Source organism: Melanostigma gelatinosum (assembly GCF_949748355.1).
Source record: "Melanostigma gelatinosum genome assembly, chromosome: 4".
NCBI classification, from domain to species: Eukaryota; Metazoa; Chordata; class Actinopteri; order Perciformes; family Zoarcidae; genus Melanostigma; species Melanostigma gelatinosum.
The window spans coordinates 11941247-11956635 of NC_136637.1; the positions used below are offsets into that span (position 1 = coordinate 11941247).

A 15389-nucleotide genomic window follows, 5' to 3' on the forward strand; every position below is an offset into this window, starting at 1 on the left:
CAATGACTCTTTGATGACTCTGATCATATGAAACAAACTCGCTGTACAATGAAAGCAACCTTAGTCAGCAGATCCAAATCCAATTTTCCGGCGGAGTCGATGCAGCAGTTTGATACGCACCTTAAACTCAACCCACCAAAAAGTCAAACTGCAACAAGGAAGGTTATATGTGAACAAAGCCTGAAGAACAGCAAACCGTTAAATACGAAAGGTCCTAAAGTTCAAGTTGAGTTATTGTAAGCTCTCTGGGAGGCTAAAGGGCCAATCTGAGTCAGCATTTAAATGTCACAGCTGTTTGTATGCTAAAGATTCCTCTCCAAAGGCAAGCAAGTTAATCGAATGGAACGTAGGCAGAGTACCCGTGTGAACACTGTTTTCCATATTTTAAGTTTACATCAAGTCATGAATACAGCACAGAAGAAGAGGCAACTCCACACATCAACCCGTTTAGTCACTCCGGGCTTTTGTTCATTGGCCTTTTTCTAGCTCATTTTGAGACATGAAATCCAGTGGAAACCAATAACAGCCTCATGGCGTGTCAGCCATCAGTTTATGATTTTAAATAAGTTTGGAAATTGTTTAATCAGCATACAAACATCCTGAAAGTGTTCTGTATCACCTCACATACTTTCACCAAAAGAAAAAAACAACAACAATGCAACTTGTTATAGGCAATTGTCCCTCCTTGGTGTACGTGTGTGTGTGTGTGTGTGTGTGTGTGTGTGTGTACCTTGGTGATGAGGATGCGGTAGTGCTCAAGCAGGTCGTGGTTGTCGTGGCAACCAGCCAGCAGCTGCCAGACCTCAGCTCTGAGTGGTTCGGGAATGCCGCCGCGAACCAGCGAGGGCAAACCCTTCGGTCGAGTGGACAGGTTCCCATGCCTGATGCACAACACGCAGAGGTAATCCATTATTTCACAATCTCACTTAATTCAATTCAGCCACTTTAAATATTAATGTGAAGTGCAGCTTGACAGATTTGATTATTATTTTTTTTATTTTTGTGTGCACTGGCAGTTTGAAGACCAATCAAGTCAATCAGGTGCAGAGTGATACGCATCAACACGGATGCTACTTTGTCTTAATAACAAAGTACTTATTCAGTGTAGTATAATTAGACCAGAATGCATTTAAGTTATGTCCCTCACTTCTCAGGCCAGGTAGGGCTGACTGAACATCCACTTCATTATTCATACTGGTACACACGTTTACAATGGAAGCTGCCAAGTACATCCACAGACTCCTGCTGTGGTTCTGCTTCATGTTCACTAAAGCAGCTCTGGGTTCACGCAAGCACCCTAACATCACAGTATTAACTTCAGTATTGAGTACAGCAGTCTATTAAGTACAGGTTGATTGCATTATTAACTCGTTTTAATCACAGTACGTACCAAATGTATCATTAATCATCATATTGATTACTGTAAACACGACACTGACTTCAGAACCAAATACATTACTGTCGTGCGGTAGAGAAGAGTATTCACCGCAGTGCTGCCATGCTGTAAGAGTTCTCCCACATGAGGAAATATCTTGCTTTTTTGAAACACTGTCAGCTCTTTTTAATGATGCTTGAAATCTCATCATAATGCATTTATTGAGGCCCTATGAAGGCAACTCCCTGATAAACTACTTCACCTCATTGTGCTGATGCAACGGCAAGACAACAGGCTGTGAAATCAAATCAAAAGCCAGAAACATCTTTCATTAACTTTAATCATGCCACACCTGAAGCTGTATGTGTCAACGCTGGTTGTTGTAAAAAGCACAAAGAGTTAGAATAATGAAGAAAGCGTTCGGGATTGGATTAGGTGCAGCGGTAATTGAAACGATCACCGCCCACGGCCGACCAACCAGCCAGACCAAACACCACCAAACTGCCACAGGGAGGAGAGCTGAATTGGAAGCTAAGCTAACCCAGCTAGGAACTGAGGCTACTCCACTACCCAGTCTACTCTGTCTGAGGTTCTGTCGCAGGAAAATCAGATGGCTGAAAGCAGCGTGAGGTCGGTGACTGTTGAGCCCACAGTGTCACAGAGACCCGGCTCCATCGCTCATCCGGGATCAAGCTGCACTTGCCGGGCGGACAGCAGGACAGAGCGCAGGACTCCGGTTGGACGAGAGGAGGTGGACTCTCAGTCAAAGGACAAGGTTTTCCTCACGTTGAATTTTTTATGTGAAGATGTCGGCCATATTATCTACCCAGAGAATTGCTTTTGTTGCTGCCGTTTACACTCCTTATGATGCAAATTCGAAATATGTACTAAAGGAAAGTACTCCTGTTTTTGTTTTGTATTTCATTCATTTTTTCATTGTGCATCCCTGTGTTGCATAATGACAATAAATGATCCTTGAATCCTTAATTAATGTCTGTATCTGAAGGGATGATAAAACAATTCAAAAGGACCCCAGCCCTGTCCAGTAAATCACAGTCGATATGAGTTGGGTGCCCGATTCACCTTTCAGTATTAATGTTTCGTGTCGCAGTGCTTTTGCACAAGATGAAGAAATATTTGATGTAATTGCATTTTTGAATATTCCCATTTCGTTCTCTATACCTTCCACCATTTCTACATTTAGACCAGCTAGCTGTATACAAATCCATATCTTAATTTGTCTCATTCTCCTTGCTCCTCAACACGGAAACATCTACATTTGAATCACTCATTCCTGTCTGTTCTGAGGCTTTACCATCTGGTGAGGATTCCTCCCCAGGACTCCAGGATCTTCTCAGGACAGTCTTTGGAAACGTCTCCTGTCCCACTGGAGATTTCACTGTCGCTATCTGTGGGAAACACAAAACGCACCCAGATATTAAAATACATTTAGAGCACAGATGGCTCATTCCTGGCATCAGTAACCTCTGTCCACATCAAAACAGTGCTAAGACCAACAAAAGATGACCTTTAACATTGTCTACATGAATGTAGACAAGAGGACACATCACAGTCCCAAGCATATTAACCTCATGAAGGAGAATCTTTGAGAGTAGCGGCTATGTGAGAGCCATCGGTCTGCTGGAATGGGATATATACACACCGCTATATCTTCTATAATGTACGTCAGGGCACTCTGAACCGTATTACACATTTTAAAACCTGTTAAGTATTGAGTCCACAGTCAAATGGAGGAAGGAGTAGCAGCGCCTACATTTTCCAGGCAGACAAAGAGGCAATCAGCACAGCGAACCACTTGTGTTTAGATGCAGAAGCACTAATTGATCGTCTGGCTCACTCTGCTGCTGGAGAGCTGAACTTATACCCACACAGATCCACTGGAACACACACACAAACACACACACAGATACACACAGTCGTTCCAGCACACAGTGCACAGTAAGAATTAAAAAAAAAACACAATTGTGTCAATTAACTTCTAATTTCACAGATATTTCAACAATAAATCCGAACAGCAACATCCCTCAAAAGGTTTTAACGCCATCATTCACAGTCACTGAAGCCTTGGCATTCAGACATTTTCTTCTGGAACATGCAGTGCTGCTCCTATACCTTACAGCCTCAGCAGGAGCTTTTCAGGTCCTTATAAATGCTTGATGAGTCCTTTCAAAATGGTTCAGGCCGAGCACAAAGGTGCTGCGTCTGTCCTCAAATTGGCGGAGGACACGTGGCGAGGAAGCGCGAGTCCAATGCCACTGCCAGCTTGCCAGGTGATGAAAGAAAGGAGGACGAGACGAGGACAATTACTGTTACCTTCTAATCTAGAGACGGGCTCTGCATTCACTCTGGGATTACTCTCAAATAGGATCTCTCTGATGTGGAGCCACAAGTGGATTGGTTCTGTCTACATTAAAGTGAGTAGCTATTCCCTACAAGTGCCATGAAGATGTTCTTTAATATTTTACTCTATTTCTATCCTATCATTTTGAAAACAATGTCCTTTACTTTGTCTCGCACTTTGCCTCTTATTTGACATTCGTGTACTAAATCAAATAAGCTTTATGTATGTATGGCTGTGTTGTATTTTTTATGCTTTGTGTTTCTTCTCCTTTTTTGTTATTGTTTGTTTTCTCTTATATTGAGGGGAGGTGCGTTGCATAAGCCTGTGGCTTCTTGACTTCTACCGTCTCGTTTTTTTTTTTCCCCCATTATCTGGATTTGATAATCTGGATTCGTCTTATGTATGTGCAAATAAAAAAATGGATAGATGCATGTGTTTGGGGCAACAACAAAAACACAATGCGCAGCAATCACAAAGCCTGCTGTGAAAGAAAAAAGAAAAAGAAATAGATGTCCGCTTCAGGCCTATTTTCCACATTAAAGCCTCCAAGAAGAAGAAAAACAACATCCACATGAATTGAATGCGTGTGTGGAGTGTATTCATTTTTGTACGCAATGAGGCTGACCTCCAGCTCCACGGCCCTGAGTGCCTGGAATTTTCAGCACTGGGGGAGGAGGCGGGCGTTATAGAAAAAGCCCTGTGAAAAGCTCCTACAGTGCCAGTTGAAAGCAGTCAGCTCCGGCCTTGGCGGCTGACTCGTGACTTTTTTTTTTGCATCCCACTCTGTTCACACCTTTTAGTGCTTCAAGATGGAAAGAAAAAGTAGAGTAGCGTTGACGGTGGCAAAGAAGAGAGAACATTTTTTTTCCTCCAAAATTTGCGCATATATGCAGATTTCTTTTAACATGGGAAATGCCACTAAAAGTAGTCAACAGACTCCTTTTCCAATTAGCACTAGACGAGTATGCCCTTTAAGTTACTTATTTAGTGTCTTTACTAACTCTGTGCTGACCTGCTGGGAACAATGTTGAAGCGCTGCTTGCACGGAGACGGACGGGGTTTGTGGGTGAGATGAAGAGTCGGTCATAGTAGTCAAAGCAAAGCTGCTCGATAACAAAGATGCTGCATTACTCGCTTTGCCAATGGTTTCAAATGGTATACGCTTCGTGCCTCTAAGGTGGGCGTGGCCATAGCGTGTTTGCCTCTCCCACCATCTCGTTTGAAAGTGTGGTGAAGGTTGTGTGGATGTATTTATATGTTCTTTTGTTAACAATAGATATTTACACAGTCAACACCCATATTTAGTGTGTCCACCCTGGTGACATGTTTCCCTCACTGCCAATCTGAGCTGGAGCCGTCGAAATACCTGTGACTACAAAGTCATTTGTTTTCGTAATGAATGCCGATTGTAACCTTTCCCACTAAAGACAGAAGCCAGATGTTCGTGGGTTTCAGAGGGCTTTTTGTGTACTGGAAAAGGGCTTTTATACAAAGCACAACCTTCAATGTTAGATGTATGTTAGATTTCATTTTGAAAAGTTTTCAAAGTTTATATTTTCTTTTTTCATATTCACTGAGGGCTGAGGTTAATATTCCACTGTAGTGCTTGGATCGTCATACCAGAATAATGCAGGCTTTTGCATCCTGTTAAAATGTAGGTGTGACTTATTAACCTGCGTAACATCCACCAAGGCTATTTCTTCATATTTCCACAAAATAAATATGATTTTTATGTCTTTTTCATGCATACTTTAACAATCAAAATATTTCAGACATCGAAATGACCTCCACTTTAATTATTTTAGCTGTGAACGATTATTCCACACAATGAGAAACTTGGATAACAGAAAATCCTCGCACACACACACACACACACACACACACACACACACACACACACACACACACACACACACACACACACACACACACACACACACACACACACACACACACACACACACACACACACACACACACACACACACACACACACACCAGTGGTCAGGTGGAAATGCCAGTCCTGTTTATATTAGTGGGCTGAAAGTGGGTCATGTTTGGAAACCACTGGGGTGCTTTTAATGATATTGCTGTTTTGCCTCCATGCCATAATATTGAGCGGAAAATATCCACTCCGCTCTGTCACATGTTTAAATTGAATGCTTTCAGTTTCTTAACAAGACGTTTGCGGGGAATTGACACCACAAGCAACATGGTTTGAGGATCATTCTGATTGACTAGTTGGTACCAATGCAGTGGTCAAAAGCGACATTTGAGCGAGAACATTTTTATATACACGACACATTTAAACAACTGGCACTATTTGGCTGGTTAGGAAGATCATTGATCTGCTTGACTGAGGAAGGCTGTTCATTTCACCCAAAAAGGTTGTTTGATGGTAGTTTGACACTGCAGTGCTATAAGCCAACGAGCCCCAACAGGATTGGGACAGGCTCCACACAAAACCACTCACGCTTCTCCATCTCACACACCCACACACACACACACCCACCCACCAAAACCCCTGAGATTCTGCCAGCAGTCATTGCAGTTCTGTGTCACACACATGCAACTAAATTTGTTGTAAAAACACACAGAACACCTTTTCCTTAAAATATATGCAAACAAACAAACACTCACTCATTCCCTATAACCAGAACCCTGCCAATGTGTGTGTGCCTAAAGAAAATGAAACTTCACTGTTGATTCATGTCAGTCAATGAATATCACACATGGGCTTCTCACAACAAAAAGAAAAACACAGAAGGTGTGTGTTGGTAAACCGCTATTCTAAACTGAATATCTCAACATAAAATCTCATTTAGAGAAGGAGTTCATGCCTCGAAGAAAAAAAAATGCTGGATATGTGGAACGTAAAGTGAATGCTCCCTCTGCCAAGCAGTTTGCGGTAAAGCAATTATTTTCTTTGTCGTGCCTGTGAAGGTTCACAGAAGAGTCTCATTTTTCTCTCATATAAAAGACAGTGAGGGATTTGTACATCGCCGCACGATGTGAAGCTGCATTTTTGAAACACGCAAGATTTGGAGGACAAATAATGTTGAGCTAGATATATGTATGAATATATGAATTTGGAGGATAGGCCTGCTGATGAAGTATTGCGGTTGTCTGGCATCTTAGCAATGATGTGCAGACAGCAGAAGCCTCATGACTTTTCAAAGATTTATACAATTTGCATGATTGTTGAATATGTCAGTGGCATATATATTCTATATTGTATACGATTAACTCAACTAAGAGTAAGAGGGGTAGAAACCAAGCAACCGAGGAGAGAGCCAGAGAGAGAAGAAGAAAAAAAAAAAAAAAAAAAAAAAAGAGACAGCCATACCTTCATCAGCCTCCTCTTCCTCAGTGGGCGAGGCCAGTCGTCCTTCATTGCTTCTCTCTGCCTCCCTCTGAAGACTCACCACCTCATAAACAGCGTCGCTCTGACCCACCCTCTCCGGTGTCTGCTGTGCACACGCGCACACACACACACACACACACACACACAAAATCAGGGATCATCCAAGTGGAAAAAAATTCTAGGATTTTAGAAGAGTTTTGCAAAATGATTGATGACGCTAATATAAAGTATTAGCGTCGATATCAATATTATATCAGATATTACCAGTTAACACAGAGATGCCTATTTTCTGCAAAGTCATTTTCTTTAATTATACTGTATACACACTGCATGTGAGCTGCCAACAAGGTACAGTAATTCAAAAACAAATTGACTCAAACAACTAGGGTGCATCAGTGCCTGGAGACAATCTGATATCAATATTATATCAGATATTACCAGTTAACACAGAGATGCCTATTTTCTGCAAAGTCATTTTCTTTAATTATACTGTATACACACTGCATGTGAGCTGCCAACAAGGTACAGTAATTCAAAAACAAATTGACTCAAACAACTAGGGTGCATCAGTGCCTGGAGACAATCAGAAGCTACAGGGGCTCGAGAGGCGCAGTGATGAGATTTAAACTCTTTCACGTATGCAGATGACTAATCCCTTAAAGCACAGGAAAGCTAGGAGGAGGATGATCATCCAGTGTGAAAATGTTCACTTGAAGCGTTAAGGACGTGGCAGCCAAAGAAGCAACAGAGTCATGAGCGAGCACAGAGCTCCCTCCGCCAGCATACCATCGGCTCTCACGTCTCCAGCAGACAGCGGTCGGAGGGAACACCTGCAGGTGCGCTCGTGTCAGTGTGAGATTGGCAGCGAGGGTCAATCTCAACAAGACAATCAGCATGACCACCCTTAGACTAGACATTGACAACCTGTCCAAATCGATCAAGCAGGTGGTCAGGCCAGAGCTCACTGTCTCATCAGATGACAACGAAAGAAAAACAGCCGCGAGTGAGGAAGTAGGGGAAAAGCACTACAATCAGCAGCAAAGAGCCTGCTGTACCTCCGCTGAGATGGGATGCAGGCCAGCCCCTAAATTAAACCGAGGAAAGCCAAATAAAACCACGGACAGACACTGGCAGCTAACAAGCTGACTCCGCACTACCTACAAAGGGTAAGAAATGGAAATAGAACAATGTCAAATATGGGTCTGTTTTTCTGTATTTATGGCAAAAGGTTGTTGATTTAGGAGATCATCTTTGTTTGTTTTTTCAGTCATTTTTCAGTCATGAAAAACATCCTGTGTGAAACTTTTAGTTGAAACCATAGCTTCAAATAAATGAAATAAACAATTAGATAATTGTTTTAACTCATGAGGTGGTCCAGAAGGAATGAAACCCAAATGAATACTGGACTAAGATATAAGAATACTACTCTGTTTCTGCTGGGCAGGTACCATTACAAGAGTCTTAGCTAACACATAGTCATATGAACTTCTGAAGTATATCGATGATCGCAACAACAAGTTCGTTTTGAAGTCCAGGGTGTAATAAAACTGCTTAATACAGCTCTTAACTACTCCTTAAATCCATAGCAATAGACTGAAGAAATGCACGAGAGAACAGAGACATCAGCAGACTTGACCTTGGGTGTCATAAGCTACTGATGTTTATTTCGGGTCTATTCAATTACTGTAGAGCTGCTGCTTCTCCTCCACCTGGTAGAATGGATCAATGAGCTGCATTGAGCCGCCCACTCGCATGGCGTCTAATGACTAACTCAAGTCAGTGATGAGAGCACAAATTGGGAGAGAATATCAAGTCTGGCCTATTTGGAGAGAAACTCTTGAGGCTTAGGTAACACGCTGGCTTTGCGATAGCTGGGGGTGAATTGTTAACCCTAGAGGGTGAATTATTAACACTGATAAAACTGTGAGAGAAATTTGGACCAGAAAGGTCCCACTGTTGAAACAGTCTCATATATTGCGGATTTCCAATAAGATTATTCACACATTAAGAAAGAACAGCTCTCTCTGCTAAATGTTATTCTCTGGGTTTAATCGATTACCATTGTACCTCACATAACAGGACTGTTAATGTAAGTCTTTGTTACATTACCGAGCATGTTTCTCTTGCAAAGCCATTTTTAAGCTGTTGTCATATTAAACAAGGACAACACTCTTCTGTTCCATCAACCTCGAAATGCTGGCTCAATATTTTGCTCATCTCAAAAGCATACAAACTGGTAACTCGTATTTTGTTCGATTTCTTTCTGATTTTCCATCTGAAACATGTATGTAGCTCCCGCCTATATTGTAGGTTTACATATCTGCTGATCTTTTAGAAACTCAAAAATCTTTATAATTGCTTTTTAGACATTTTCTTCAGTCCTAGTTTGGACTTGGTCTCAACCACGTCCTTTCGGGACTTCACTCATTCTTGAAATTACCTTGGACGTGACACATGTGATGTGGCCTACAGCCTTCTGTCCTGTAAAGCAGACACCTAATACATTTCCCAGTTAAGCAGACACAGAACGCATTCGGAGACGTTGGCACAAATAATGACTCCCTGGTACTGGCGGTTTTTGGCAAAATAAGGACTGAATATATATAATAATATAATAGGACTACATATTTTGTGTATCACCTCTGATTACCATCCTCCACACAATATTATCTTTTAATTAGCTCTTAACCACAGCACCAGTCCTACACTCTTCCATTCACTGAGGAGATAACTAGAGAAGCAATCAGACCGCCACTGTTAATTACCCACATGCCAATAATGAGACAGAGCCTCTTATTAGCGCCCCACAATCCACTGATTTGCCAGCTCCCCACGGCCGACTAACGGAGATCTGCTTTTTAACAGGAAAGAGGTGGCTTACAGCTTAACTGTAGTTTTTTAAGCACCTGCACAGGCTCGGTGTCCTTGTGTTGGTGGGAGGTAAGTAAATGGGCTTTCTTCACTCTCGCTCACTCAGCACTTTTTAAATCAGGCAATCTGTGAGGAAACTCCGAAGGGAAAGCATTTCAAGGTGTGTGATCTTTGCCATATTACATTAACAAGAGCTTCTTGGATATTGTTTATTTGGTGCTATTTAAAAAAAAAAAAACTCATCGCATCAGAGGATTGTGGTCACTACCATTCGACTGCCAGACATCGGCTCACAAGATGAATGTGATAACCGGGTTGGAGTTTAGCACAGAGTTTAGGGAATGACATGTTGTGCATCGATGCGCCAGCTTGACAATGAGAAGCAGGCAGACTGTGCGAGATACACAGATGGAACGAGAGGAATGGAAATCTGACGAGGAGACATTTGCATCTTTGTGCACATATCTTTAGCTCTCAATACGACCAACTGGTGCAGCTCTCTGGGGTATTTGACTGGTCACTGACACACCACCGTGCTGCTTTGACCTCCTCCTCCACTCCACACTTCTTCGAAGCTGCACATCCACTCGCACCACATTTCCCTGGTCTGCGTGGAGAGCTTAGGCCGGGTTGTGAAGTAAAGCAGTTACTGAGACATATATGATGTTGGACTGTGTCAATTAACTTAAGTAACCTTGTGAAAGCAATATGGCTGACAGCTTTCTGTGCCAGAGGTCTCTACTCAGAATCCCTTTGATCATTTATTCAAGTTATTTCATTTTGTTCATGTTTGACTCCTCCTATTGCAAGAAGCATAGAAAGAGAATAGATTGGCGCTGCTTTATACGTTGACAAATAATATCAAAGGGGTTATTTCCATGAATTTAATAATATCCACTATCAGAATATGTGTAATTTTTATATCAATATACATGTTGTGAGATAGGATGTTCTCTGGAAAATCAATTGAAAAAAAATCAAGAAGGAAAGATATTTCATCAGAGATGCAAAAATCATAAAAATCCAATATGACCACAAAGCAGTGCTGCTTATTGTCTCACTACACCCAGACTGGTAAAGGGACAGCTACCACAGGGTAAACAGGATGGAAAAATCACCGACAGTCGACAAATGTTAAATATCTTACAGTATAAATAGGCATATTGCCCAACTGTCTACAAACAAACCTTGTATTAGCAACCCAGCAAGGCCCTAACTGTAAAATATGAGAATGGGTGCAGGTTCTGTGAGGGTCGTCATAGTTAGTAGAGATACCTGTCTGAGTTTGAGGTAGAAGGTCTCACTGAAGGTCTTGCGGCTGAAGTACCAGAAGCGTTCGTTTGATGGATATACTCTGACCAGAGTTTCCAGCAGAAAGCGAACGGGCTCCACCACCTCAGTGACTACCAGGTCCACCGCCACGGTCATGAAGACCTGCTTATCTGGAGCACACCGGAGAGGAAAAGGAAGGTTACTGTGGAGGCAGTGTGAGAGACTCCTTTGATTCAGTCAGTGAAGCACATTCACCTACCGTCTATACTGTTAAATTACGGTATTATTTTCTGTAAAATACTCAGATCTAGAATAACAAACTTTAATTCAGAAATCCATAAATGCAACTGTAGGCTGAGGAGATTTCACTTTTCATCTGACTGGCCTCTACTAGGAGGCAGGAAATCCACACCACGTGTCCTGTGGGGAAGCCACACCCCCTAGTGGACTTCACAACTGAAGTCTATATTCATGCATTTGTTACTGTAGGTGAAGAAGTGTATTCTGCAAGGCGAGCCCTGGAAGGTATACTTGTTTTCATAGTACAGATGTTTTGGTGTATACAACAGGAACTTCATACACAAAGAGATGTGAGCTGCAAACTAACTGATCACTTCATGATTATGTTAAATAAACAAATGGGAAACAGACATTAACTACCAGTGTCTTAATATAGATTGCAATTACGATAATATCAAGCACTTGTTCTTTTTGGGGAAAGGACTCGTTTGACAATTCAGATTGTTACGTGATATCTGGGGGGTGACCCCTCACGATTTTTTGATTCAATAATAAAAAATTGAAAAATTAATAATTATTAATAATTTTTTTTTTTTTATTATTTCTATTTGGGTTATTAGAACTATATTCCTTATGTAAACCTTTTCAATTCATCTGGAAATAATTAGTAATAAGCAAATAGGAGGCCTTTTATGTGAAACGCATAAAAGAGTGAGCCGACGGAGCTCCGTATCGATCATTGATGCACAGATCGACAGGGGGTCAGCTGGTGATACATCATCCCTTGCGATGCACCAGAGGGACCCAGACTCCACGTGACGCGTGCCCGGTGGACCTGGGACCTCCCTGTGTGAACCCCGTATTGCCGTGAGAGGCGGCGAGAAGGGGGGGGGTTGGGTTTTAATCCGTTCCCTATATGATCTTCACATCTGACCTGGCGGGAGAATGGGGATGAGAGAATTCTCCCCAATCCTCCCTGGTTTTGCCTCGTTGACTGCTGTACCCTAAGATTGATCTTTACCGGGTTATAATATTGTACCGAATATTCTTTAATTATCTGACCACCAGCCTGGTCCAAAGCTGGATTTCTGTCTAATCTGACGTGACCCGCAGCCACTCCTATAGACAGGGTAGTCTGTCGCTCTCACGATTATTTGGTTTTATAAGAGTCCAGTATTTATTCTGTCTCTTTTATTTATTTTGGTTTTTAGATTTTTCTTAATCCTTTCGTAATTGATAAGATCCGGCTTGAGAACCCAAACAGATATAAAGCTCTTTCAAACGCAAGCTGGTCTCTCCCGGAGGACTTCTCTTAGTTTAAAGCGAAAATAATTCGAATAAGGTATTAGGATGTTTGGCGCATGTCAGGAATGCTTATCAGTAGTGTGCCGTGCTGGAGGTCGCTCCAACTTACCTCAGGGGCTGGGGGATGTCCGGTGAGGTGTGACCACCTTTTTTATGGCTTCTCTGGAAATTTGAAGAAATGGAGTCGGGCTAAAAGTACCAATTCGTTTTTATTTATTTGTATTCAAATCAAAGTATAATCTCTTTGTCCAAAATACAGAGAAAAAGTGTTAACTAAAAATATACGAAAAAATCACCTAAGTATTAAAACCCCTTCAAAGCCGTCTACAGACAGAGTCTAATCCTTCTGAGAAAAGATTTCAGCATTAACCAACCGTACCCTCTGGTTTCCCCCACACTTCTGCCTTGCTGTTACAAACGACTCTTATTTATACCAACACGGGCTGGTTCGCTCGCTTCAGGCGCATTCTTCCCATCTACATCAATCACTTCTTCCAACAGAATCTCCAACATCATTTGATTGATTAAGGCAAAGAACCCGTGCATCAGCGTATTTTTCAGAAAGCCGGGTCTCTCTGTGTGTCGCTAAGAGCTCCCCTGCAGACTTACTGCCGCCACTGTCAAGGGCACGTTATTTATGCTCCCCCTCAGGCTAATCTTTTGATCTGACCGCCACCTAGGTTTTCCTTGAAACCGCTGACTTGGCCCTTATGACTTCGTCCGGGGATTTCCCTTCCTTTCTTCTCTAGACTAATGATTAACGAGGTCTCTTCCTCAAACTCCCCCCAGGCCTCTTATGGCCTTGTGTGTGCAATTTGGCCCCCACCTTCTCATGGCCGCTTCTTTGTGTAATACTGCTGCATCAGCACTTGGCCTTCCCTTGAACTGAGGAGCCCGCCAGAGAGAGGGTGGGGGTGTGTGTGTGTGTGTGTGTGTGTGTGTATGTGTTCATGTGTTCCCTCCGTACCCTTCAGGGCCACGGAAGGTTTCTTGGCAACAGACGCAGGTCTGTCTAACCGGTTCAAACTTAGTGCGACTTGTCATATCTCCTGATAACCAGGGCTAAACTGTTTAGAGGCATCGCGATTTCGCATAATCTCCCCCGTGTTCAACACCCTCTCTTGCGAATCGCGACTTGTCTCTACCTTCGTTCTTGTATCACCCAAAATGTAGTTACCATGATTAATTGAGGTAAAAACCTTTGACAATGTCTATCTCAGTGAATGGAAGATCCCACCCCCTTTTTTTTTTTTATGGGGGCCAATTCGCAGCTCTCCTCACTCCCTCTCTCGAATCGCCCCTGATACATGAAAAATAGAACATCTTATACGCTCACACAAGTTATGTTAGACCTCTGTGGTATCGTAAAAATGCACAAACGCAGGTATTCCCAGAACAACAAGGGGAATTTGAATCATATTGGAACTCAACACATGAACTGATATTATAGAAATAAAGACAGGCAAATGAAAATGAATCCTATCCGAAAACATAGTTTAAAAGAAGAAAAAATAACGCTAAAACGTAAAACACTCATCAACCCCAAAAACAAACTCTACTTCTTACAGATATCATTACAGTACAGGCTACACAATGTGGATTATATCATATGTTTTTGAACTAGAGTAAGGACCATTAGTCCTCTCTGAAAACCTAGTTTAAAAGAAGAAAAAATAATCAACGCTAAAACAAAAAAATGCACCCACTCATTCCCCCTCCAAGATATACGAGTACACAATACACCCCGTTGAATATATCAGAAAATACAATGACTAAATACTACATGTCTCAGGAACAACACAAATACTCCCCATTTTAAGGACGTATCCTCATCATAGGAAATACCCGAATATCATCATATCAAGGGACATTTATAGATTGCATATTATCACATACCTGGGTTTTTTTTTTTTTTTTTTTCTTCTTTTTTTTTTTTTTTTGGGGCGTAAAGCCCATAGTCAGTGTCTCTTGATAGCCGCAGTCCCAGTGTTCAGTAACTCAGTAGTTCACGTTCCATCCGCCACGTGGCTCGGCACGCCCTCTGGTCCCAGAGGAGATATTCTTCCACACATTGTCCAGCAGAATCAACGCATGCCACCCTCGCCCAGTATCCAATACTATGTAGATAAATCCAGACTGCACACCGGGCCATGTGTGCCCGGGCTGGTACCCGATCATGAGGAAGGTGGTTCAGTAATATGCTCCGCTCCAGCATCCATGGTGCTCTCGCCACGCCTCTGAACGACCAGTCCCATGTTTCTGAATTGGAATACATATTCGGGCCCATTTCAGCATAGGTCAGGTCCCACCAGGTATATGGATGACTGATCTCGGGCAATGTTGCCTCCCGTAGCGGCCCAAACCCGTCTCGAGGTAACTGACCCAGGTTTTCTGGTACCAGGAACCTCAGGCGTGATCCCCATCCCAGATCGTAACCGGGACCGTAGATATATCGCCCATGTCGTGCTGGTGGGCCCAGGTGTACTGATGGGCCCAGGTGTATGGCAGGGCCAGTGGTCTCGTTCCGCACGCCTGGACCCGGTCTCTGCCCCGGTGTCGGGGCTCCGAGGGCCACTGCAGCCCTCTGAATCATCGGAGCT

The 15389-nt window shown here is 42.6% G+C and overlaps 1 protein-coding gene across 3 annotated transcripts in view; it reads right to left on the minus strand.

Annotated features, from left to right (window-relative positions):
* Positions 1-15389, minus strand: part of rabgap1l (RAB GTPase activating protein 1-like) — a 118329-nt gene that overhangs the window by 73963 nt on the left and 28977 nt on the right. Inside the window, exons 1-5 of one of the 3 annotated variants that reach the window (XM_079267080.1) lie at positions 12899-14682; positions 11248-11414; positions 7084-7207; positions 2691-2784; positions 731-881 (exon numbers count right to left, since the gene is read on the minus strand). In XM_079267080.1, the coding sequence (XP_079123206.1) occupies positions 731-881; positions 2691-2784; positions 7084-7207; positions 11248-11400 (522 nt within the window). In that variant the 5' untranslated portion in view covers positions 11401-11414; positions 12899-14682. Of the gene's footprint in view, positions 1-730; positions 882-2690; positions 2785-7083; positions 7208-11247; positions 11415-12898; positions 14683-15389 lie in introns of those variants that run through there. The other 2 variants (XM_079267079.1, XM_079267078.1) reach the window with 2 other exon arrangements.